At 45.7% G+C, this 26,336-nt stretch overlaps 2 protein-coding genes across 4 annotated transcripts in view; both read right to left on the reverse strand.

The window, feature by feature from the left end:
• Window positions 1-11,853, reverse strand: part of IntS6 (integrator complex subunit 6) — a 32,279-nt gene extending 20,426 nt beyond the window's left edge. For both annotated transcript variants that reach the window (XM_075679718.1, XM_075679717.1), the window contains exons 1-6: window positions 11,592-11,853; window positions 11,431-11,508; window positions 11,104-11,343; window positions 10,482-10,659; window positions 10,009-10,271; window positions 670-1,134 (exon numbers count right to left, since the gene is read on the reverse strand). In XM_075679718.1, coding sequence (XP_075535833.1) covers window positions 670-1,134; window positions 10,009-10,271; window positions 10,482-10,659; window positions 11,104-11,343; window positions 11,431-11,508; window positions 11,592-11,708 — 1,341 coding nt within the window. In that variant the 5' untranslated portion in view covers window positions 11,709-11,853. The remainder of the gene's footprint in view (window positions 1-669; window positions 1,135-10,008; window positions 10,272-10,481; window positions 10,660-11,103; window positions 11,344-11,430; window positions 11,509-11,591) is intronic.
• Window positions 11,854-14,551: 2,698 nt separating this feature from the next.
• Window positions 14,552-26,336, reverse strand: part of Cul4 (cullin 4) — a 70,505-nt gene continuing 58,720 nt past the window's right edge. The window contains exons 11-12 of one of the 2 annotated variants that reach the window (XM_075679725.1): window positions 21,472-21,873; window positions 14,552-14,753 (exon numbers count right to left, since the gene is read on the reverse strand). In XM_075679725.1, the coding sequence (XP_075535840.1) occupies window positions 14,658-14,753; window positions 21,472-21,873 (498 nt within the window). In that variant the 3' untranslated portion in view covers window positions 14,552-14,657. The remainder of the gene's footprint in view (window positions 14,754-21,471; window positions 21,874-26,336) is intronic. The other variant, XM_075679726.1, reaches the window with a different exon arrangement.

Here is a 26,336-nt window from a genome sequence, read left to right on the forward strand (position 1 = left end):
TTTCCTACATGCTTCTATTCCTTGAAATATTTCTGTGCTGGATCCTGTGATTCTATGCTTCACTGATAAACATATATTGCTACATTGCACAAGTCACATATAAAGATGTATTTACAATATTCACAAGGGAAACAATGATGCATAAACGAGATGGCTATCAAAACTGATTCCACCTCTATACGTCAAATCGTCTTCTTCCAACTGGTGCCACTCTTGGTTGCGCCGTAACAATATGATCATTGTTATAAAAAGCGGCACAAAGCGAGTGACACATACTCAGTGACCCAAGTTGGCACCAAAGAGGTTCACCGATGAGTGGTGCATATTCAGTGGCACATATATACCCAGTAACTCAAGTTGGCATCAAAGAGGTTCATTGCAGAGCAGCACATATCTAGTTTTACACACCCAGTGACCCAAGTTGCTCCGACGGTTGCTTCTGAACCCAGTTCACACGGACTACCATGACCAAGTTGGCGGGACATAGATACCACAAACTGGGTGAAGTTCCCAAAGAATGATAATCACATTAAACGGCTTGTTTTACATTAACTGAGACTGCCCATTATCACAGCCTTTATGGTGAAATTTGCCTAAGCATGTCCCAGTGCAAACCGTGATTCTTGCTTCACATGCCACCTTCCCCATTTCCACCTGAAAACTGCTCACCTGGTTTTTGAGGCGCTTGAGGTAGTTAAGCACGGTGTAGCTGAGGCAGTTCTCCATAGAGTCTGGCACCAGGTTGGGAGCACCCATACGCTGCAGAGCACGCTTCAGGGGTCCCGCATAGTACAGTGGCATGCCCTTGAGGTAAGTATCAAACTGCACCTTCCACTCGCGCGGTGGCTTGCACCGATGGACACGGAAAAGCTCGTCCAGCAGTGGCAGTAGCACAGGGTAATTGTAGGGAAGCACAAACAAGTTCACACATGCCAGGCTCGAGCTGGCCTTCAGGTAGCCAAAGGCACTTCCACCCCTCTGAGGTGCTGCTCCGGCCACCGAGACGGCAAAGGCTACCGTAGGCTGCTTGCGCCCCAGGATGGCCTGGGTCAGCGGCGACGGTTCCAGCTCATATTTGTCAAATGGCAAGTTGTCCAGCAAGAGGGGTTCACTTGGTGAAGCACTCACACGCACCTGTACAAGAGAAATTCTCATCTGGCTAGAACACACACACGTGAAGGGGCAGAAGCACGGGCTCAAGCAAAAAAAGCAACGCAACATGACAAGGAAAAAAGAAAACAAGAAACAGAAAGATAGCATAATATAAGATGATTCTAGAGAGAAAAAATTTTTAACTTGATGTTTGAGAAGACAGCACCTCTTTCAGTGTATTGAAACACTAATGCACCTTGACACTGCTTACACTGCTTGAGCCCCCCCACCCATGGCATGCAATTTTTGGCACCAAGATAAACCAAATTGTAACTAATTTCCTTGAAAAACTTGTAGAAGTAATGAATAATAAATTTCTCTCACATGTTGCTTTAGGCAATAGGGTTGCTTAAATTGAGTCACACCGCAGTTTCACTTGGCACACAGTGCTATGGGAAACCTGTATTTTCTCCAAGACTGACAACTCTTGCCTAAACAGCACTTACACTTAACACTTTCGCCACATCGCCAGTGCTTCAACATAGTTGTAAGCCTGTTTAACAATGCTGAGCTGACTCAACTTCACTACCAAATTTCCCGTTGTATCACTCGTCCATCTGCTTGACAGGCAGCAAAGAAGCATGCACCATTGCATGCTAGGCTGCTCAATGCTGCCTCCTTCAAACTGTATTTGCTGTTTGTCAGAATTGCAATATGACCTGCAATAACAGCTGTCTGCAAAAGGTGGCAAAGTCTATGATGACATTTGAAACACGCCTACAGATACGAAAGCTTACAAGGGACTGCCTGCATGCTAGGCTGCCCTAGGTTTGGTGGCAAGGGTTATCCCCATGTTGCTGTTCTCTTATTCTGACCACACAGCGTTGCTCATTTCAAAAGTACTTGCACTAACTGACAGTGATGCTAAGCTTTTCGCTTATTTCAATAATGAATCCACACCAATCAGCCTGCCTTTTAAATTCCAAACCTTTATTATGTTTACTCAATTTATAGTAGCTTAACGCTAACTGTAACACCTGAATACCGCAAAGTATCATCTCACGTCTGAAGTAGGCGACACTGTTTTTGTGCATGAGTTTAACGGAATATAACTGACTAACACAGACTATACGAAGCAGTCGTTTATCCTGAAAATGATTTTGGTGCGGTAATAAGTCGCCAGTAATGCATCTACAGGTAGCACCTGTTGATTTCTCCAATGCATAGTGGAACATTTTCTGAAGATATCCTTGTTTTGTGTTTATTTAACAATTGGTGTTCCCAGCTTACTTAGTTATGGCTTTCAGCTGTAGCTAATTTACTTCTGCAATAATACTGCAGGATGTTCTCTATTTAATTAAACAAAAATGAGACGGCAATAGCAAGCACAGCCCGGAGCTACATCCATTTCTGTGGACAACACTATTATAATTGTGCAGGTGACATGAGGTCATGTAAACAATGCACTACAGTACATGTCAACATGTTGAACAGTGCAGAAAGCCTTCTTTGTGTTGCCCCTTTTTTTTTGTCTGTGTGTGTGTGTGTGTATGTGCACATCAGTGCACAAGATTTTTTTTTTTCAGTTAAGACCAAACAAGCAATGTTTCCCCAATGCGAAGGGATATCATTACAATGTGATATAAACATATATATATATATATATCAATGCAATATTATATGATGCCCCATCACAATTCTTGTTTTCATCAATTCACCTTAGGAAAAAAAAAAAGAAACTTGCACTTGATTGTGATGCCCATCATAAAGAACACCATGTGCCGAATGATAAATATGTATATGAACAATCTCTCTCTGCCTTCCGTAAATACTTCAATAAAACACGTTTTAAAGGGGTCCTAAACAACCCCTCGGGCTTGGTGAGTAAAAGAGTCCGTAGATTGCAGGTACTGCTGAGAGTGTGTCAGCCAAGTTTTGCTGTTGTGCGCGGTGCGTGGAGCTTGTAAGTGAAGAGCGAAGTCACCTTTTTCTCAAAAGCTCTCTTTTCAATGGAAGCATGCTCTCCACTCTTTTCTGGATGCTTTATTTTGTAATATAGCAGATTCCCATACAGGGCTGCTATTGGCCAATAGCTGACATCTATTGTGGGGATGCGACGCGCCACGATTCGCGTGACCATACACGCGAACGACCAGGCCTTGGGATCCAGCATGGGGCGAACATATTCGCTCGCTTCCGGTCGCGGTGAGTCAGACTTCTAGATTTGTCGCGCGCCCATCGGCATGTTTTGCGGATAGCAACTCGGCTAGCAGGCATTGATCTGTGGAAGGTGCAATAAATGCCCTTGTGATTGTTTGCACTACTGTGTTGTCGTTCCTTTGTCCCAAGAGCACGGGTGCAAGGACCCCACATCTGGCGCCCAATGTGGGGCTCTTGGGGCATCGGACGATAGTTTTAACAGTTTGCTTCGTTCGAGACCTTTGTTTGAACCGAAGCGTAGGCCTAGCGTGAATTTTGATCGCTAGCGTCGGCGGCGTGCTTTCTTGAGCGAGGTGATGGTGGCGGTAGTGTGTTTGAACATGTCAACATGCTAAGCCTTTTCGCAAGTGTTTTTTCTTAATGGCATTCGTCGGTACGAGAGCCACGTGGTCTGCATCCTGGGAGAGCGAGGCTGAGCGCCCGCAGAGCAGTGGCAAGCCTGAAGCGAGTGAGTACGGAAGCCTCGTGGGTGATCCGAATTTCTTATGTAAATAGCTTCTTCTATCTCTTTGACTCGGATGAAGTCGCGGCTCTGGGAGCCGGGTGGCCGCGGGCCACGGGTGCCACTACGGGCTGACTGGTATTGCGGCCTGGCACCGGGCGCTCCGACACCGTCTGGGACGGTGGGCGCCGTCAACTCGGATGCTTTGTGCACCGAGCGGAGTAGGACCACCTCACAGAGCTAACGTCTCCTCGCGGCTGCCTGTTTTGCGCCCATTTTGGGTTTTGTTTTTGGATGCCGGTTGTTGTCAGGGTAGCGACGCTTTAGGCCTAAGGCTTTACGAAGCTGCCTGTCGCACGTGGAGGGACACAACCTGGTGGACCGTGGCGTTGAGGTGTTGCAATTCGCTTCCCTCATTCTATTTAGCCTCGCACGAACTGAAATTACTCGTTCGACTCAAGAAAGCGAGCTTCGTTCACGTGAACTTAGCATCTGAGTAGCTGCCCGATCTTTGCTAGCCGAGTTGAACATCGTACCACGTGGGCGATGCGCATGCATAATTCCTCTCCCTTGCACTACTTTAGTGTTTGCCGAGTGTGTTGAGTTTACGCAGCGTGATTGGAGTCACCCCTGGTTTGCCGTCACCTGCACATCGTCTGCTGCTGCCCCGGACTACGATCGAGCCACCCCGGGCGATGGTGATGCTGTGGCCAGTTCGGCGCGGCGACTTCGGCGGCCTCCTGCATCCAGCTCACAACCCTCGGTGGCGGACAAAAGAGCCGGCGGTCACCGACAGCTACGGCGGCTCTTCCCAGCAGGGCGCGTCGGCGCGAGCGACGCTTGTTCGTACCGACTACTGCGTCGTCGTCTCCGGAGTCCTGGCCTGGCATCGTGCCGTCGAGTCTGCAAAGCTGCCGCTGTGACCGGCGGACGCCAGCGGTGCACCCAAGGACAATGTCGGCTCGCATGTTATGGACAGCGTGCGGACATTTCTTCGGCGCGACCACTGTTTAATGTTCTACCTTGTTTGCGAAGCACAGTTTGATGTTAGACCGTGTCACATGTCTCGCCGGAATATGTAGTGATTTAAGGTTGGGGGGATGTGGGGATGCGTGACTCTCACGCCTCCCCTGAGATCTAGTTTTCCCGCATGGCTCGTCTCCTGCAGGGCGGCTTCGCCCCCCGCGTGGCCTGGCGCCCGCGGCGGTCGGGTGGTACAAGCGCGGTGCGAGAGATGGCGCGAGCGTCGCGCCGCTGCGGGGTTACTCGGGCGTCGGGAGACAAGGCGCTCAGGTTGTTGGGTTCGAGACACCAAGCGGGACGGTCGTGCCGCACGTGCAGCGACCCTCTTCCCCGGCGGGTCGGCGCGCGGCGGGGACGTATCCCGCGTGCGCGCCGACCCATGCTTCTGCGAGACCGCCTCGCGTGGCCGCCCTCGAACGCGCCACGATTCGCGTGACCATACACGCGAACGACCAGGCCTTGGGATCCAGCATGGGGCGAACATATTCGCTCGCTTCCGGTCGCGGTGAGTCAGACTTCTAGATTTGTCGCGCGCCCATCGGCATGTTTTGCGGATAGCAACTCGGCTAGCAGGCATTGATCTGTGGAAGGTGCAATAAATGCCCTTGTGATTGTTTGCACTACTGTGTTGTCGTTCCTTTGTCCCAAGAGCACGGGTGCAAGGACCCCACACTATCAAGAAGTATGTTTGGATCAGTTCTCTTCTTCCTGCTGTTACTGTGTATATTTATTGACACAGTTTAATAAACAAGCTGAAGTAAGCATAAATTTGTTTTCAAATTTCAATAGTAATTATGTACTTATGGAATCAGCCGGCTATTGTCTGCTCATGCTCAGCCATGGAATTAAACCTTGGCCAACCTGCTTATTGGTGCAGTAGCTGCTAAGTCTCACTAACTTCGACTAGTTTTGAACACTAAACTAGCCTCGAACCACTCGAAACTTAAGGTCAAACTACACGCACGCTTGCCAGTGCGTGCTCATTTCTGGCCGCTCCTGGTTAGACGTCTTGGCGGACTCGCTTCGTGTTGAGTTATTAATAGCACAATGCACAAGTTGGATGTGGCTATTATGCATCGGTCGAGCTGATGCAGGACAAAGTCGGTCCGCACCACGTAGCACGGCCAGACTGGAGCATATGAGTGCAAGCGCGCACTCTAGCCCTGTCAAACAGAAAGCAAAAGCTGCATTTTCATGTCGCTGTGGTCTGCTACGTAGCGCGGATACTGCAGCCACCGCTGTGGCCGCGAGGTGCCACGATGAGCCCACTGGCTGAGCCAATGCCTCCTCTATTTTTTCAATGCTAGTGCAATCACTCGCTCCCCAATGGGAGCCGTTGGTGAGCCTTAGCTCAGTGAGTTGCTGCGATGTCATGCTACCCAGATGGTACGGCTGCTTGCGTCACAAGTGCGCTTGAGCTTGCAGCGCTGCTGTACCGCTGGAGTAGCGGTAGTCCCTGCGCCTGTCAGGTTATTATGCGTCTGTCAGTCTTCTTCCGACTTCCACTGTGAGGTGCCACCCAGATGGTACTCTCCCTCACGACAGTAGAGCAGGCACAAACACTAGTCGATGGGGGACAGTAGGAAAGGACGACAAGAGAGGTGGTGAACGGTCAGATCGGCCGCATCAGGCTGGCATCGAAAAAAAATAGAAGAGGCGCTGGCTGAGCGCACTGTAGCTCAATGAGGACAAACGCATTTGGCATGTCGTAGACACCAAATCGTAAATAGTGGGTCTACGCAAACAACCAAATTCAAATTTGAACTGCTTGCCACAGTGAAGTTTAGCAGACGGAGCATTGTGGCCATGCCCTACTCAGCCGTAGCCTTCACAGTGCAAGGCATCGAAAAAGGAGCGGAAGCAAAGTAAATGGGATGTTTGATTGCCAATAACTCTGCTTCTGCTGAATGCATTGAAGTATTTTTTGCAATAGAGCACCTATGAAATAGCCTATTTTAGCTTCAAATGCACTTCTTGACTTCAATAAAAAGTAGTTCAGGGCCCCTTTAATCAAAAACATTTCCATTCAAAAACTTTTCCATTTTAAGATTGGAAACAAAGTGAAAGAAAGTAGAAGGCAAGATGGCACACCAAATTTGTATGCTGTAAGCGATGCCTTCCAATTGGGCTATAGTGACAGCTGTCCTCCACACTACTATTGTTCTTATGTATGCATACATAAGCTAAGCTTCATAATGTTAGCCAGTGCCACTATTGGTGGTGGACGTGGAACACCCTTTTGAAACTGTTGGCACTGCATGTAAAACAATTTGACTTCAATGCACACCAAGCTTTACAAGTAGCACTAGCTTTCTTCCTAATGTTGTGTAACTTAAAATGCAAAAGCTGGAAACAGAATTTCTGGGCATGCTCGACACAATCCTTGCTGCTGGAAGCAACAAGCCATATGCCTCCATTTCATGTGTGGAGGAAAATTGTAACACCAATATGCAGTGTCAAATACAGCCAAGCCACGCAGAAGCGTGAGTCAATAAGAGCAATAAAAGTACAGTAAAACATTTCTAATACGATTAATATTGTTATGCGAACAAAGGATTAAGACTGGAGACTATTTACAAAATATATTTACAAGGGGTAACTTCAGCGCTGGCCAGTTCAGCCGACAGCTCGAGAGCCAGAGAGCGTTCGTCGTCTTCGTCGGGGCGCCCGCGTGCATCGGCCACAAGAAGCACGCAATATGCATGTATGTTTGCCCCCAGCGGAAGAAGCACCGTCCTGGGGTGTCTAAATATTGGTGATAACAGGAGAGTAATATGGCTTGAGGCGTGCGACATGCACAACGTCAAAGGAATTTGGGGCAGATGAGGCACTGGTACTGACTGGGGCTATTTCATAGGTAACTGGAGTCACGGCCCGCAGCACTCTATATAGGCCTGTGTACTGAGACAGGAGTTTTCCTGACATGCCAACATGATGAGTCGGGGACCACAGAAGTACCAGAGATCGAGGCAAAAAGTGAAAGTCTCTATGTTGGCAATTGTACAAGCACAGTTGCTTCCCTTGAGAGGTCAGGAGGCGAGCGCAGGCAATTTCGCGTGCTTGGACTGCCCTGGTGATGGCGTCAAGTGCATACTCTGCTGCGGCAGATGGAAGGGAAGTGGCCAGTGGCAATGTGGGTTCTCGGCTGAACAGCAGAAAGAACGGGGAATAACCGGCAGTGTTGTGATGCAAGGAATTATAGGCAAAAGTGACATAGGGTAGGGCAAGGTCCCAATCAGTATGGTCGGACGAGACATCCTTTGCAAGCATGTCTGTTAGGGTTCGATTCAGATGCTCAGTGGGACTATTGGTCTGTGGATGGTAAGACATAGTCAGCTTGTGCTTGGTAGAGCAGGACTGCAGGATGTCGGCGATGACTTGAGAAAGAAATATCAGACCACGGTCTGTGAGCAGTTGACGTGGAGCACTATGCTGTAGAATCACGTCGCGTAAAAGAAGATCAGCGACATCTGTGGCACAGCTTGTTGGAAGCGCTCTGGTGATGGTGTAACCCGTGACGCAATCTGTCGCCACAGCGACCCACTTGTTGCCAGACGTGGATAGAGGGAAAGGGCTAAGTAAGTCCAAGCCAACACGAAAGAACGGCTTCGAAGGAATGCCGAGCGACTGAAGGCAACCGACAGGGCGTGTCGATAGCATTTCTTGGTACTGGCATTTTTCACACGCTGCAATGTATTTCCAGACGAATCGGGCAAGGCCTGGCCGAAAGAAGCGTCGGTGAATCCGGTCGTATGTGCGGGAGACGCCAAGGTGACCTGCCGTTGGTAAATCATGAAGTTCTTGGAGAACAGGATACGTGGCCGACTTTGTAAACCTCGGCCATTTTCTCGTCGACTTTCCGGCAAATAGCAAGCACGTCTTGTATGTACGAAACATACGATTCAGTAGAAGACTGAACTCGGTGAGCAAACTATTTTCTAGCAGCCAGCTGCCAACCGGCGGGATTTCCAAAGAGGTTGCTGAGCTTTTCCTTGACAGCATCCCAGCTAGAGATCTCGTCCTCATGTGCCCGGAACCAGACAAGAGGAGTTCCGCCCAAGTAGAATGCAACGTTCTCTAGCATAATGGTAGGGTCCCAGCGGTTGTTTCGGCTAACACACTCATGCAGGCTGAGCCAGTCCTCAATGTCGACATTATCTTGGCCGGAGAATATGCCAGCATTGCGGGGACTGGTAACCATAACGTACGCTGTTGGCGGGGGTTGCAGGAGTAGAAGGAGACGAGGTGTCGTCACTGGGAGTCCTGGCGGAAATCAGGACGGTGCTGCCGCTGTGGAGCTCCGTGGTGAGGATGGGGAACGGCACCCTCCACCAAAATGTTACGCGAACGAAGGATTAAGGCTGGAGACTAGTTACAAATTATATTTACAAAGGGTAACTGCAGTGCTGGCCAGTTCAGCCGACAGCTCGAAAGCCAGAGAGTGTTCGTCGTCTTTGTCGGGGCACCCGCGTGCATCGGCCACAAGAAACACACAACATGCATGTATCAATATGTTTATGATGGGAGCGCAGGAACAGAACATACTAGCCGGCAGACATGTTACACACGTAACTTCACTACTAATAACTTCAAACTTCACCAATGTTTAAAAAGAAAGGCATCACTGATGAACATATAAAATACTTTCCACTTGTACTTGATTTTTTGACAGTAAGATTTACAATTACAACCATTTACATATTCACGAATAAGAAATGGAGCAGTACAGACACACTTGGGTATTGCATTAATCGCTATGTTTTTCCATGTAGAACAAAACATCAAAGGTTCAAGATTTTGAAATTCCGCGCAGACCATTTCGAAATGCAGCATGTTTACACTGGCCTGCCCTTCAATATTTATTTATTTTTCTTCTTGTAGGATCAGGACTAAATGAACCATTCAATGGAACAGCATACTGTGCTCAGTAAGGATGATGTTAATAATAAATTAGGTGTGCTTTGTATGCGTACTCATACTTTTCTGCAAATAATTTATTGTCATGTGTCATGTCCCCTTGATATAAGCAACACATACACATTGCCCACAAATATTGCACTCAGCAGACTGTGATCATATCCGCAGCATAATATGACTACCTGATTCCTTGATGCGTTTTCACAGAGATAATTGTTGAAAACAAGGTTTATGGAATAAAATGCTGATTACTGTGTGCTGCTTTTCCTGACCTTTGTCATATGGAAAACTATTTATGCTGCTGGCGAACTCACCTGTGGGTGCGCACTGCGTGGAGGGAGTGAAGGTGAGTTCAAGTCTGGCCAAAAGGCCTCTGGCAGAGGCCAGTGGCCTACTGAGTAGCCCTTCTGGGCTGAGCGTTGCACATAGATGAGTCGGCGACAACTCTGCCAACTGGGCTCCCAGGCGTCCTCAGCCGCACGTTCAAAGTTGATGACAACACCCCCTTGCACCTTGGCCACTAGGGCTTCCAAGCTCTGCACTAACAGACGATGTGAGCTCACGCAGAAGGAACGGCCTGTGAGGAAAGCAAGAGGAGCAGATTGTTATTCATGAGCAAAAGTAATAACAATGAAACGAAGCACTCTGGGTACGTGTTGACACCAAAAGTGCTTTGATGTCACATGCAACTACTGTAGCCGTACCTCGAGCTCATCTGACTGAGGAAAAAGGACCACTAGGTGAAGCATGCAGTGAGTCCAAAGAATGTCAACTGATCTGCACTAACCTCCTGTTACTTCACACATGTCATCAATTGGTGATGCATCAGATGTCAGCGGCACATCCTGTGAGGGTGCCTGTGTCCCAGCCATTCTTAGTACAAGTGCAAACATGCGCTGGTCCCATCGAAACGGCTCTTTCGTAAGCTCAGACCCAGGAACAGCTGAGTGCATCGGTAGTGTCAGCTGCAAAGTGCAAGGTACAAACTTAAACAGTACTTTCACAGTGTACATACTTAATACCTTTGTGATGAACACTTCTGCTATCCTCCCTAGCATCACAAACGACAACCACAAAATGGTTAACTCGTGCCTATTTTTAGCAACTTGTCATGGCTGTTAAATCTATTTATTGCACAAATCGGCCGACGACATTTGGTACGTGCCCGCGTTAGTATCCCTTTCAAACGTCTTTATAATTGTGTCTTGGGTACGAAGAAACGAAAAAGAACGGAACGAATCAGAAAATCAGAGTTTAACCAGCCACACATTGGCCACTGCCGCAGCATTAAGCGCAAGGAGATTTCGGCATCCCGAGTATGACTGTTGGTATCACTACAATTAATGCTTCGGTTCGAAGGGTGCAGTCAGGTTTCCGAAAGAACATGGCAAGACAGCAAGTGAACTCACTTCTTCGTGGACACCGGCAGAAGACGTGAGTCGGTTGCCGTCCGTGATGACCACCAGCACGGACGGTTCAAGGTAGAAGGGGCATCGGCCCTGGCCGTACGTGTCAATGCCCGTCTGCATGCGGTTTATGTTGAGCAAATCGAAGGCGTTCTTCAGCGCGGGACCCAACGTCGTCAGTCCAGAAGCTTGGAGGTTCTTCAGCTCGGCCATAAATGTCGCGTGGTTCTCCTTCCAACCAGCCTGCAGCGCCAGTTCGTGTATTGGGATTCATCGGGCAACACAGTGGCGTACGCTCAAAGCTCTGTCAGCGTGCGTCATTTCACTTACCTTGATGTTGGCCGGTGGTTCCTCGAAAGTGAGCAGCATGTAGCGATCACCACGACTGGCCGAGTCCCTCTGGCGGATCTAGTGGCACCCGTAAAAAGAAATCCAGGGCGCGGCGGTGAGCGTGCGTCCGATCGCGACGGCGCGCGGTCGGTCTTCCTTACCTTGATGAAGCGCTCGACCGCGTCCTTCGCAACGTCCAGCACGGACAGCCTGGCGCCCAGGTAAGTGCGCTGGTTCATCGAAGCGCTCGTGTCCACTAGGAATACAATGATGGTCATGCTGCTGGCCGCCCCGAGCTTTACTTCGGGCACTCCGCTGACGGAAGAGAGACGCGGAGCACACTTAGCAGACGCCGCCGACAAAGCGACCGCCCCGCTCCGCGTTACAAACTTTACTGGCGGCGGCAGCCGGGCCAACGCCAGGGACTAGGCCACGTGACCTCATTTTTATTTACTTCAAAAAGTGGGTCCTCATATTCGCAAGTCTTGTTGCTTGCAAATGTACCTGATACGTTAAAAAAACATAAATTATACGCATCCTCTCAGTTAATATTCCTTTTAGATCCAAGAAATGGTGGCAACAAAACGCTTGGCTTCACCGCCATACGCCACCACTCCACACATGCCTCCACGGAACGCCTATCCTGACCTATCCTATACGTACTGTTTTGCCTGGTACACGAATTAAACCGATGAGGCTGGGTGTTAAGGTGGCTGGTCGGGTGTGAATGAACTGTTGAAGGAAACCGTATTTTTGTTTTTCTCGTGGCAGCGCAGTTCTTTCAGGATATTTCGTTAAAAAGCTGAAACATTAGACCCGCGCGCCGGCGCGGGCGTTCGAAGACTGGTAGCCGTTAACATGCGGAAACGTGAAAGGCGCTCGTCAAGCGCTTGTTTGAAAACATTTTACTAATATTTCACCTGTTGTAGCATGTCAAACTTGTTAATAAGTTAAACTGCTCAGTTAACTTTGAACCACAATACACCAACAAGCTTGTAATTTTGAAGGCTGTAAGTGTAAACCCGAAATTTATCCGCGGCCATGTGTCTAGTTATGGTGATGATGCGGAGCTTGACCATGCCTTCACCTAAACTCAGTGTGATGCACGCAACAGCCCTCGACAGTGTATTGATGAAAAGACAGTTTTGCAAATGCTTCCCAACGTATTTACTCTATTGAAATATTTGTGGATGTTAAGACACAATGAAGCCGCGATATTTCATATTTATGTACATGTAACGGGATTAGCGCCTGACCTGCCGTTGCTGGCTTTTATCTACAAAGAAACGTTTTGCCCGTACTTTGTTCTACGTTATTTGGTGGAACTAGTTTTACATGTATTTGAACAGGAAAATCGGAGTTGGCCCTGAGCTAAAGCTTCCTCATTACACCAACACCAGTGCAACGGAGTTCCAGCTGTTCACATATTGCTCCTCCAGTTTCCTTCAGCAGTCTTTGCTTTTCTCACTACCACTAAACATCTTATATTTTCTTTGATGATACAAACCACGATGCCTTCCAAAAATAAGCTGAACCCAGCGGAGGGGACAAAGACCAAGAATTGGGTGGTGGTAGGAAAACGAAAACATAAAAAAAAACTGTGTAGTTGGCATAGAAAAAAAATTTAAGGATAAATAAAGGTAACAGCAAGCATTTCATTTTAGGAGCGCATGTGTTCAACATCATAATTCTCTCCCTTGATGTTGGCACAACAGGTTTTGGTCCCGTGATCTCCTAATCTGCCAAGTTAGCTTCCTCCTCTGGCTCCAATCACCATCTGTGCTTTTGATGCATCTATACAACAGTTTAGTCAGTAGCATTGTCTGTGTAGTGTTTGCCACTGTTATTACCTGGCAGGCACTGCGTGCTCATCAAGCACCATAAAATTGCTAGTGCTAAATTCTGCTGGCTTGAGGATGACAAAGCTACAGGTATAATTCTGGCTCGCTGTAAAAATCGTTTCATCCAATTTATCGTGTGGCAGATAAAAAAATGTTGCCAAATAAGTGCAGAAAATGCAGGACAGTCTAGTATACACAGAGGCTGCGTTTCTTGAGCATAAGCTTAAGGAATTTACAGCCTAGCTTTGTGTCAAGCATATGCTGCTGGGAAAGCAAGAACACAAATGCGACATGTCATCAATATGCAATATGACCGTTGCTCAGTGTATTAATGAAAAGGCTATCCAATTATTACTGAAAGTGGAGATTAACTTCACCTTAACAAAGCTGTCATTTGCTAATATGTTGGCAGAGCAACATATTTCTTGTACGCTTAGAAACAAAACCGGAACCTGACACACAAAACTTTTCAATGTCTTCACTATCTGAGGCATGGTTGCTAGTACTACACAGTCTGGAAAACCAGCACTTAACTATGCTGCCCACCTTTTCGCAAATGGCTAAAAACAATAGCAGGTTGCACTGTACCTGGCACAAGTGGTGGAAGCAACAAAAAGCCTTTCACTTTCACCTTTACTTCTCTTAGAACTTGCTTGAGGTCAAGTTTGAAATTTTTAACAAGCACTTGTGTTGTTTCAAACAGCTGCTGGCCCACTTGACCCGAGATAGGTGCGATGGACGAGGTTGACCTCATCAGATCTTAACTGAGCAGGCAAAATAAGCTGCCTTGTTTCTTAACAGGCATGCATGCTCTGGGTATGTTTGAGCTCCTCTGAACACAGTATGGAATGCGCATATTCCACAATTATACTTTTTAGTTTGTAATATTTCCTGTACTTGTGCAGTTCACAATCTATATGTGAATGGCTATTGTTCATTTTTTGGTTGAAAGCATTGCCAGTAAGTGGCACATACGGTGCTCCTTGCACATTTACATTCAAGTTACCCTCATAAACCTTTGGGGTACTAGTATCAATAAACCATAACACCAAAATAGTCGTTTACACCAGTGTAATTACAACAACCTTTACTAGCCACCTTAGCATACAGTGTCACCGAAGAAGCATTTATGTAGTTAAAACCTTTCCTTCAGGCAGTGTTCATTTCTCAACATTACTGTAACTTCATGTAACCAATTTTACAGTATGCCCTAACACATGGGAGTTCATGTCTCTCCCTGATTATTGAATTTTGGCGATCAAGTAGTCAAAGTAGCACAATGAGCTAGTACAGCTTTTATTTGACAAGTTTGCAGATGTGCCAGACAGGTGACACTTATCAAACAAAGAGAACGGGCTATATTACAGGGGGTGTGGTGGCAAATCTTCAGGCCACATAGTGATACTGGTTTGGGTTGTCCTTGTCCCTCTCCAGGTAGTCTCGGTCTATCAGACTTTCGATCCTCTTCTTCAGGTCTGTGGGCTGCAGTGGTACAGGTGAATTTCATTCATGAATCTTGGTTGAAGCTGGTACAAACATGTCATAATGCAATGCCATTGCACCAAACAAAAACAAGGCAAAAAAATATACTTTGCTATCACTGGATTCCAAACAGCAATGGGCATAAAGTGATTACTGGCTATAGCACTGCACTGCTAAACCTGAGGTCGCGGCTTCAATTCCCAGCCGTGGTGACTGCATTTCAATGGGGCCGAAATGCAAAAATGCTGGTTTAGATTTAGGTGCACATTAAAGAACACCCAGAGGCCATAATTAATTGAGAGCTCTCTGCTAGTCCCTCATAACCCACTGTGCAGTTTTGGAACATTAAACCACATATTTAAAAATTTCGACAAGTCTCTGATTTTGGAGGCATGAACTGTGAATAAGGCTATAGATTAGTGAATACAGCTGTCTCCAGCTGTCCTCACATAGATGTGTTTGAAGTGACATAGCTTCTTCTGAGTACAAACAAGGTATGATGATAAAGAAAGAAAATAATTTAAAAAACACACAACTTCAGCCAAAACAAAGTTTTGTCACTGAAGATATGTTCTGAAAGTCAACAATGAATCCTGGGCTGTAAAACAGCTTATTCCGCTCAATTACAGTTCTGGGAAAATATGAATCTTTAAAACAGCCCAAACGTAGCAAATGGAGTCGTAGCTAGTGAGTGTCTGTCTGGTAGCATAGCCTGTCAAACAGGTGAAAAGTCTAGATGTACCAATATTTCAGCAGCAGTTTATTAGTTGATAAAGAAATTTAAACAACATATGTGATTTCTATTAGTTACTTTATTATTATTATTATTATTATTATTATTATATTATTTATTATTAGTTTCTATTAGTTACTATTAGTTCTATTAGTTTTCTTTGTATGTATTCTAATTTCCATATATATCTTTTAGTGAACAGGGAAATTAGAATTTAGAAGAAAAGACAGGTTTATCTACAATATTTATGGGCGTACCTCTGTGGCTAACCTCATTTCTCAAAGTGTATTGCCTTCTGTAACTAATAGAAATCAAATATTCAGTTTAAATTTCTTTATCAACTAATAAACTGCTGCTGAAATATTGGTACATCTAGACTTTTCACCTGTTTGACAGGCTGTGCTACCAGACACAGACACTCACTAGCTACGACTCCATTGCACATTCCAAAACCGGGCGAATCAGTGTTTTATATACCAAGAGATGTACAGAGGGTGTAGATGTCTTGAACAAATGTCTTAAAAAGAACTACTACCACAAAGAACTGCCACGATGTGTTCATGAAGTGCAGTGACCACTTCTGTCAAGCTGGAGTGTTGAGTGCAAGAACATCCTACAATATGGGGGTTAGTCTCTGGCTCATGTAGAACAAAATGTAGTCTTCATTTACGAATAAACAATTAGACCTGAGTAGACATGGAAATCAGTGTCATGGCAAGCTGGTGCATGTATTCTGGAGTGACAGTGCCACCTACCTTTCATTTCTGTTTTTTCTAGATTTCCAAGCTTCCCCTGAGTGGTTGCTTTGTTATTTTAATGCATGATTGGCTAGCAAAGGTTGACTTGATATTCCATTTTTACGTCCTTTTAAACTTGGCATGTAGCCTCACTGGACATCATGCAACAAGTTATTTCTGCTTAGATATGCTCACACTTTTTGTATTAATTCTAGCATTCACAGTTATGGCACTGTTAATAACATCGTGGATTCTGTATCATAAAATTTTGTCGCATACTATAACAAGACCTGCTTGTGTTCAAACTTGTGAATTCTTTTGTGATACTATTAAAAGTCACTAGCTTTGCCACAGTTGAAGTTGTGATCACAAGCATTTGCTTCATTTCGAAGAGTGTATTAGCATGTCTATATTAGCATGTATTTTTAAGACTTCTTGTTGAGATTTAAATACACAAACTGCACGTGTGCACAGATCAATAGAATAAATTTTTCTGCACTGTTTTCGCTGCACGACACATTTAATTTTACTGTGTAATGAAGTCATGATGATGCCTATAAACCTGGTCCATCGTTGCAAGACCAACCTTAATATGAAATTAAAATATCCTATAAATATTTCCCAACCTTCTATACTTTCTAAGCATCATTTTTTAGATGCAAGAAGCATGCAATAGAATTTTCACAACATTGAAGATGTGTGTTAGTCTTCAATTGTCCCATTCTGATTCAGGAATTCAGAATTCGTATGCTGAAAAATTTGGATAACTGTCCAGAAGGAGTTTAAGCATCACATAAAAGCATAAACATTCTCAAGTCATGTGTGGCAGCTTATAACCGCCCGGAAAAAAAAAAGTGTACTGTCAGAGTATTCTACCAGTACTAGCACATGGGGCTGAAACTTTGAGGATAACACAGATACTTGAGAAAAAACTAGGAGCCACACTGTACATGATGGAACGAAAAATGATCAGTGCAACTTTAAGGGAGAGGTAGACAAGAATATGGGTAAAATACCAAATTGATGTAGCTGATACAGATGGAAAAATTGCAGTTTGGAACAGAAAAACTTGCTGTTCAGAGCAAGAAAAGAATGCTTTGGAGCAGTAACTTACAACTGTGGTGCAAAGAGGAAGCTCTGTATAAGTTAGTATTTTCTGAAACATTGCATTCAATAATTATATATCGCCTTGAAAAAGACAAGTCCACTTGTCGAAACGCTGGCTCTCGGACTTTTACCTTGTCTCGTTTTCCTCATCGTATTGCATTCAATAAGTATTATACTAAGATGCAAGCATTTTTTTTTAGCTAGCTGTTCCATTTTATTGTTATTATATAAGAAGATGAAGATAAGTGCAAACTTAACTCTAAGTCACAGCTAATTTTACATTTCAATAAAGAGTTAACCCTTCCCCCCCAAGCTGCCCTTGGCTTTGTTATACATTTCATCTGCTAAACATTTTATCCGCTACGGTGTTTAATCTGCTAAATAAGTTGAATAAGCACAGCCACACAATTCTTCATTAATATGACGTGAGCACTGTATCCTCGCAGCTTAATAATAATGCATAAGGATAAGCTCATGCTAGTCGCAGCTTATGGTCTTCTAGGTTTCTCCAAGCAACGCACTGGTGTGTTATCTGTTCAGTGCTGTTATCTGTTCAGGGACCCTGAAACGATTTTGGCAAATTTGTAGAAACATACTGAATTGTTAGGGTTGGTCCTTCTGATCATTAATTGACACGTTTAAGCGCTCTGCATGAAGTGTGTAATAGGTTATAATGTTTTAGAAATTTACATAGCTACCGCTCTTAGTGGCACCGCTCCCCCAAGCTTTCTGCTGCCCCAGGCCAAGTGGCACGTTATGGCCATATGACGTCAGTAAGGCGAGCTATCCTACTGGCTGCCCAGGGGGCGTCATCGATAATTTTTACAACTTTATAGTGAACAAATGCGGTTTGTAATAGTTGGAATGTTAATTTTTTTTCTATGAAAAAGAAAGTAACAGAAAGAGTACGCACAAGGACAATTTCTCACTACACTGAAGCACTTGTGGCACACAGCAAGTGTTATCTGCTTGTGTTACAACATGCTTCGTGTTGACGCAAGCTATGCGGTCTCTGTTCGTCTCGATCTGTCTTTTCACGAGCACCATGGTTTGCCCTTACATTGTGAGTTGCAAACATAGTGATCGGAAACATGTCAAGCTGGGGCATCGTGTCCCTTGGCAAGGCAACATGCGAGCGCAGTGACTCCAGCGCTAGTTGTCGGTATCTGATCGGCACCAGCATTTAGGTGTTTGCAGTCGTCACTTTACACCGAAGGATTATTAGCACAATAGAGTTTAGCATCTCTGGTATTCGGGTGAACGTAAGCACAAGCGGACATGGCTGAGCGGAGGTGCAAACGTGAATGGCCTGCGTGGTGCAACCACCTTTTGGCACAGAGCTCAACCAAACACAGATGTAATATAGCAGTACCCAAGTGTATTCTACTTTGCTGCTGGTGTGAACTTTTGGCAGGAGCGTAATCGTTAACATAGTTTTTCCAAATGTTTAAAATGTTTTGAACTTGGTTACAGCAATATTAGCTCTGTGTTTGGCTGGCTAAGCTCTGCACCACCAGGTGGCTGGACCGTGCAGACCGACCAGGTCGCTCACATATGTCTACGCTAAAGCTCTTTCGTCACAGCGGTAGTAGTATGGAAGGGCATTAGTTTACACCTCTGACCATCCGTCAAAATGCCCAGCTGTGCTTACCGGAATACCAGACATACTCAGCGCAATAGTTCTCGCTTCAGATCAACAGCCAGGCTGCTGGCAAAGAGGTTGGAGAGGCTTCACATGCTGGCTTCAAAACAACCAGAAGTAGACAACACGACGTCACAGCATGATGCTGAGCCAGTGAAGGCGGAGTGAAGGCAGAGCCGACTCGGTGAACAAATTGAGAAGAAAAAGAATGGCTGTGGAGGAGGGTAACTTGTAATCGTCCGTAGCTTTCTTAATATGAGATGCTTCTCTTCAATTGTGGCGTGAATGCTTTACTGTAGCAGTACCCTACGTGTCTACAAAACTTGTCCGAACTGTTTCAGGGACCCTTTAAGAAAGAATTGGGTGGCTGTACTATACCGACACTATATATCCTTACAATTGAAATTACTAGCTGAGCAAGTTGGTAGTTGATCAGAAGCATGACTAAGTAGAACCTTGTTCAAACGTGTTGGGAAAAACAAAAGCGAGAAAGAACGTACTAACTGGGAAAACGTGCGACTCAAAGTAACTAAAACATTGGACAGACTCAACTGTAGCAGACATCTACGTAAGGCGAGGCGTTGCACAAATAATTGCAGCACAAGACGCCGACATGTGTCGAGCTGGTGGGGCTCCCGTGGCCAGAGACGTGTTTTGTTCTTTACGTAGTGTTTATCTATTACGTAGTGTTTATGATGGCGATGGAAAATCGAAACGAAATTGAGCTGGTGGGCAACAGCATCAGGGCATTAGCGCCTGATGCCGCCGAAGCGAAAGGCGACACTCACATCACGCCGCCTACAGCAAGGAACGGTAGCGCATTTGCGCTATCGCCTACTCAAAGCGTGCAGTATGCTTCCAACGGCACTATGCTAAACATGCTGTAAAGTAGTTAGCTGAAAATGCTTATCAGAACAGGGTTGACAGTAATAGCTGTGAATGCAGAGTGCGATGACCCAGGAGAAAATTTGTTGGTACCGGAATTACAAACTGACTATGCACTGGCATTTTTACGCCAGATGGGCGGGCGGCTGCTGTTCTCAATCGCGTGCGCCTCCTGCTTTTTCTTGTTTACGCGGGATCTAGCGGCCGGAAAGCTTGCCATAAGATAGAAGTTCGGAGCAGGGAATGGCGGTGCATTTAGGTTATCACCAATTAAAAGCGTGCAGTATGCTTCCGGTGGCACCACATGCTGTGAAACAGATAGACGTAGAGAAAGGAATTCAACTATGACATAGGTTGACATACTTATGGCAATAAAGTTGGTGGGGATAGCTGGGAATGCGCCATGCAACAACCCTGGAGGAGATTTTCTGGTACCAGAACAAGAAGCTGAGTGTGCACCAGCGTTTTCACGCAAGATGGGCCGGCACGTATTACGGTGAAGACAGTGCGGCGGGCAGCTACTGTTCTTGATCGCGCGCACTCCATGCATTTTCTTTACATGCGATCTAGTAGCCAGAAAACATGTCATGTGATCGCAGTTTGGCAATGTACTGAATGTTGGTGCCGAAAGATCGTGTTTTCCGGGAATGCATGAACCGGTAAAAAATATGAGTAACCCAATTGGTAATTTTTTTGTGTTCTCAATTGTGAACATTGGCACCGGGAAATCGTACATAGCAGGATTATATCAACAATGTTCTACCGTATAGGTTGAATAGTGTCTGTGTTGTGATTTGTGTGTACGTGACTACTTCCTTGTACAGTTTTCGGATTTTGTTGCCATGTCGAGGCTTCCTAGTCATAATAAAATGTGCCTTATGCACTTTTCGATATACCACTAAGCGATCGTGAGAAAGGCACGTTGAGCAGCTGTGCCCTCACAATGGTGCGTCACCATATTACATAACATTACTATTGCGACAGCAATTACATGGACACTCCAGGCAAATGTCTGTGGTTGTCGTCAGTGCCAGCGTCGCTGTGAGGTTCCTTATAATGTCCAAATGCAATAAGATGGCGGCCGCACACTGCATACGCCGTAGCTGTGATGGAAAGTGCGAGGGTGAGTTGCAAAGGGTGGTTGCTTGATGCGTGGTGCCTTCTCATGCGTGCAAAATATTTCCAACTCGGAGCAGGTGCGCGTCGGCAAAGGCCTGGCGCAGTACCTGCGACAAATGACAACTTGGCGCAGCATGTAGCAGAATTTCCTTCGCGGCACAGTTTGGCACAATTGGCACAGCACTTCCATCGCTGCTGATACAGTTCAGATTGAGAGATAATTGGAGTTGGCCAAGTCGTGTAATGCATAGAGCAAATAAGTGCTGGCCTATAGGAGTAACAGAATGCATGCCAAGAGACGGGAAACACAGTTGTTGACAGCTAAGGACTAGGTGATGTGACGAGAGTAGGAGATTTGAGGGTATAGGACTGAGTCAGCTGATGAAAGACAGAAAACTGCAGGGAGTAAGATACCTTTGTTTTGCACCGGACATGAAATAATAATACGTACAGGAGGAGGAGGATGGTAGCATAAGATAAAGTGCTCTGGCCCACCTTCACGGGGAATTTGAGCTGGTCGTAGAGCTCAGTGATGAGCAAGTTGTGTGTGAGGCTCTTGCGCATCTTCATGATGCGCACCACAGCAGCATCAATCTGGTACTGCCGGTCCTGGAAGACTCGCTCCTGTGTCGAGCTCTGCTCTTCAGGTGTCTCACGCATCTGCACTTGGTTGATCTTGATGCGAAAAAGCCGGTTGCGGAACTCAGCATTGAACACAAACTGGTCACCGTCCTGCACCTCACGGCCCCGGGGCTCCTTCTGCAGCACGCGTGCCTTGCCACACGCCAGTGACTGCAACGTGCGCCTAAGCTCGCCGTCCTCGATCCGAGTCTGTTCGCTCAGCTCTGCCAGCCCGATGGGGCCGTCCACTTTGTTGAAGCACAGCAGTACCAGGGCCTGCATGGCAATGCTAGCATTATACCCTGGAGTTCGGGGCAACCTATGGTCCCTGGAAGCTGCACTTTTAAGCATAAAATGCTAATTCCTGCAAGCAGCGTTAATAATCTATTAGCTAAGCCCTTGAAAAGTCTGGTGAGTATCTCAATATATTGTACGTCACTGATCCTCAGGTAGCGAAGAAAAAAAGAAAGATGTATATTCTGGACCAGTGGCCGCACCAGGATTTCTGCCATCACACAGGGTGCCTAAATTCATTCCCCCATCTTTACCCGTTAATTCATCAAGGCAGGTCAACTTGGGTCATGGGTGCCACTGATAGCGCTGACCCCTCCGCCTACCTCACAACTGTGACAAGTTCATCAGTGCAAGCACATACTTACTGCAGCTACTAAAGCATATGGCACATGTAGGTGAATGAAGAAGGGAAAGAGGAAACGCAAGTGAGAAGGGCAGATCAATTTATTACTACATTCTACAATAGGAAAAAACACATTTATATTAAGACAGAGTTTTAGTCATTACACATCACCTACATAAATGTGCCTTTCTGCGTGGAAAAAGGAGCAGATGCAAAGGAGAGGTATACTGCATTACTCAACGTTACTGGAACCAAACTCAGTTTCGCAGCTCCCATGTGGAAGGCCCAAGCGGTGCTTGTGTGAAGTAGCAGTGCTGAGGCCGTGTCTTAGTTTCTGCTGAGCGCACCGTCTGCTGCTACAGCGTACGTAAAATGCAAGTAAAATGAAGAAATGCGTTCATTAGATAACCAATTTGAATAAAGTTTGTTGCATTTGAGAGCTGAAGCCAAGTTCTAGCACTGTAAAGAATTTTTATTTCAGACATTAAATATTTTTTTTGCATTGCAAAGAATTGTTTAGTATTAAAAAAATGTACTAAAAGTTTACTAATTTATAACTCTGCACCAAAAAAACTCCACCAATGATTACAATACTCCCTAATGTGACGTTTGAGCACAGCTGCATATGCGTTTTCATTTTGTGATATATTGGCTGGCGTGGACAGTCTATCTCATGCGGCATGTTGCAAATGAAGCGATGTGTGGCGCGACTGTCTCGCTAATCAGGACATCACGAGAGGCGGCACATGTGTGATGCATGGGCGCGATTTACAGCCGCCGCCGCAGACAGATCTCTGCTCATGCAGCGCTTTGTTTCCATACAGACGACGCGCACTACCCTGGTGCCATGTTGTAGTCATCGTCACCACAAAGCAAGTCTGGCGGGGCACTGTGCCTTTCTTCTCATGCTTTTGCCATACCCTCCTCCTCCGCTTTCCTCCTCACGCGCTCTTCACCATCGCAGGTTTTCATCTCCCACTGTGCTCCGCATTCACTTTCATCCTTCACTGTGCTCATTTACTCAATTGTGAGAGACAACGTGAATGATCTACGCAGGAACGGCCACCTAAGAGCTGTGCTCTAAAACAGATATCACCATTATGTAAACAGCATCTGTTGGAGCCTCTCGAGCGACAAATGTGATACAGGAATGCATATCTTACATGAACCTGTTAGGTTTATAAATGAATGAATGAATATGTGTGGTTTAGTGGTGCAAGGGCCAGATATGGCCAAAGAGCGCCAAGACAGTGTTAGTGATTTCACGGTGGAATGATGATTTCTGTGAAGAAGATGAGACTTGGCTGTAAAGGGGCCTAAAAATAGTCGCTGTAAAGTGCGTAAAATCTACGTGCTATAAAATTATGGCAATGACTAATGACGAATACTATGAACATTAAAATCCATCGTAGAAGAATGATGCAAAATAGGAAATATACAAGATGGTAAAATTGCTTGGAGCACTGCTGCCTCGTCAGAGCCCTTGAAACACAAGGGCTAGAGGCATGTGCTATACGAAAAAGCTATCACAGCGGCATCCTCTGAAGAAAGGACCCGCTACGAACATGTGGGGCTAACAACATGCAAGACAACATCTTTCAGAAAACTTAGGACTGCGTTGGTGTCAAATAAAGGTTCTGGGCCGAGTAGCATTACGGGATGTAGGGGGACGTGGTGCCGGTATGCTAGAGAAAAATGTTTCCTTCTCTCAGATTCGGCTGCCCGACACTCCAGGAGGACGTGGAGGATGGTCAGCCTCTCACTGCATCTACCACAGATTGGAGGCTCGTTTCCTATAAGTAAAAAATTATGTGTGACAAATGTGTGTCCTATACTTAGACGACAGAATAGGACATCTGTCCGGCGTGATTTTGTTACAGGAGGCCAGAAACCTAATTGTGGCTTTATTACACGCAGCTTATTATTTGTTGCCAGGTCCCACAAGCGTTGCCAGTAGTTTCGCAGTTTCCTTCTTAAGAAAGGCTTCAGGTCTGTGACAGGGACCGAAGAAGTAGGATTACCTACATGCAATGAAATTGATGCGGCCATCTGGTCCGCTAGAACGTTACCCTCGATGCCCCTATGTCCAGGCACCCAGCATATAATCACATGTTGGTTAGATATATATGCTTTGCACAGGACAGAGTAGAGTTCATTATTTACCGGATTTTTGTGGTTACAGAATGACATCAAGGCCTTCACAACACTAAGGGAGTCCGTATATATAACTGATTTCTGGAGTTTTGATTTATTTATATGTTTTACAGCTGACAACAGTGCGTAACCCTCAGCCGTAAAGATAACTAGTTTCCGGATGCAGTACGTCGGATTCCGAGAAGGATGGACCGACGGCTGCATAGGACACCCCGTCGCGTGACTTCGATGCATCTGTGTAGAACTGCGTGCACGTGTATTTGTATTAGAGTTCCCGGAAATGCACTTGGATTTCAATCTCTGGAGCATGCTTTGTGACCTGCACGAAAGATATATCACATTGTATCAGCTGCCACTCCCAAGGAGGTAGCAGCTTGGCTGGATGCATTAGGTGGAGCTCGAGGAGTGGGACATGCATTTCATCACTAAGCTCCCTCATATGCAGCGAGAAAGGCTGTCTTACGGAGGGACGATTATGAAAGAGTGTAGCATATGTCATATCGTTAATGGTATTAAAGCACGAATGTTGAGGATTAGAGTGGAGTTTCAGAAAATATGTTTGGCTGATGTATGTTCTCTGCAGATGAAGTGACCACTCATTTGATTCTGCATATAAACTTTCAATGGGACTTGTTCTGAAAGCTCCAGTGGCCAGTCGGATTCCTAGATGGTGGACCGGATCTAGCATCTTTAGCGCGCTCGGGGCTGCAGAATGATAGATCACGGCACCGTAGTCCAACCGTGATTGAATGAGGCTCTCGTAAAGATTCATTAAACATTTCCTGTCGCTGCCCCATGTTGTGTGGTATAACACTTTAAGTAAATTCATTGCTTTTAAGCATTTGACCTTGAGGTATTTTATGTGTGGAGTAAAAGTTAATTTAGAATCAAGTATGATGCCTAAGAACTTGTGTTCTTTGTTCACAGGAATTTGCTGACCATACGTTTCGATACTGGGTTCTGCAATGAGCCCTTTGTTTCTCGTGAAAAGCATGCAAGAACTTTTGTTGGGGTTCACTTTAAATCCGTTTTCTTCTGCCCATTTGGACACTTTGTTCAAGCCCTGTTGTACTTGCCTCTCACATACTGCAAGGTTGCAGGATTTGAAACCTATCTGTATGTCGTCTACTTAAATAAAAAATGGCTGGCGGTAACGAAGCACGAAGGGTGTTCATTTTCACGATGAAGAGTGTGCAGCTAAGTACACCTCCTTGAGGTACACGTTTCCTGTATAAAAGGTCGCGACAATACATTGCCGACTTTCACGCTGAATGTACGGTTGGACAAATAGCTTTCTATTAGGACGAGCATATTGCCACGGATGCCACTTCCCGACAAGTGTCTCAAGATTCCATAAAACCACGTTGTGTCGTACGCCTTCTCTGAAGCCACACTGAAAGGGATCGAGCATGTTGTTGAGTTCAAGGAAATGTACAAGTCTGCGGTTAACCATTTTTTCAAAAAGCTTACAAAGACAATTTGTAAGAGCTATCGGACGGTAACTTGCCGCCAAGGAAGGGTCTTTACCCTGCTTAAGAACAGGGACCACAATCGCTTCTTTCCATGTGGATGGAAGGTATCCCGTAGCCCAAATAGCGTTGAAAAGTGTGAGCAGGGTAAGTTTGGTGTCAGTATGTAAGTTTCTGATCATGTCATACATGACTCTATCAGGTACCGGTGCAGTGCTTTTGCATGTGTTCAAGGCAGCTTTCAACTCAGCAATACTGAAAGGCCGGTTATAAGGTTCATTCTGTCTGGATTTTCGTGTTATTGGCTTACATTCCTCTATTTGTTTGTATTTCAAAAAGCATTGCGAATAATGATTGGAACTCGACACGCTCTCAAAGTGTTCCCCAAGTGAGTCTGCCTGATCTTTCAGTGTTTCACCTTGTGTGTTTACCAAAGGAAGTGAATATGTTTGTCACCCTTTTATCCTATTAACCCTGTT

Source organism: Dermacentor variabilis, chromosome 2 (assembly GCF_050947875.1).
Source record: "Dermacentor variabilis isolate Ectoservices chromosome 2, ASM5094787v1, whole genome shotgun sequence".
Taxonomy (NCBI): domain Eukaryota; kingdom Metazoa; phylum Arthropoda; class Arachnida; order Ixodida; family Ixodidae; genus Dermacentor; species Dermacentor variabilis.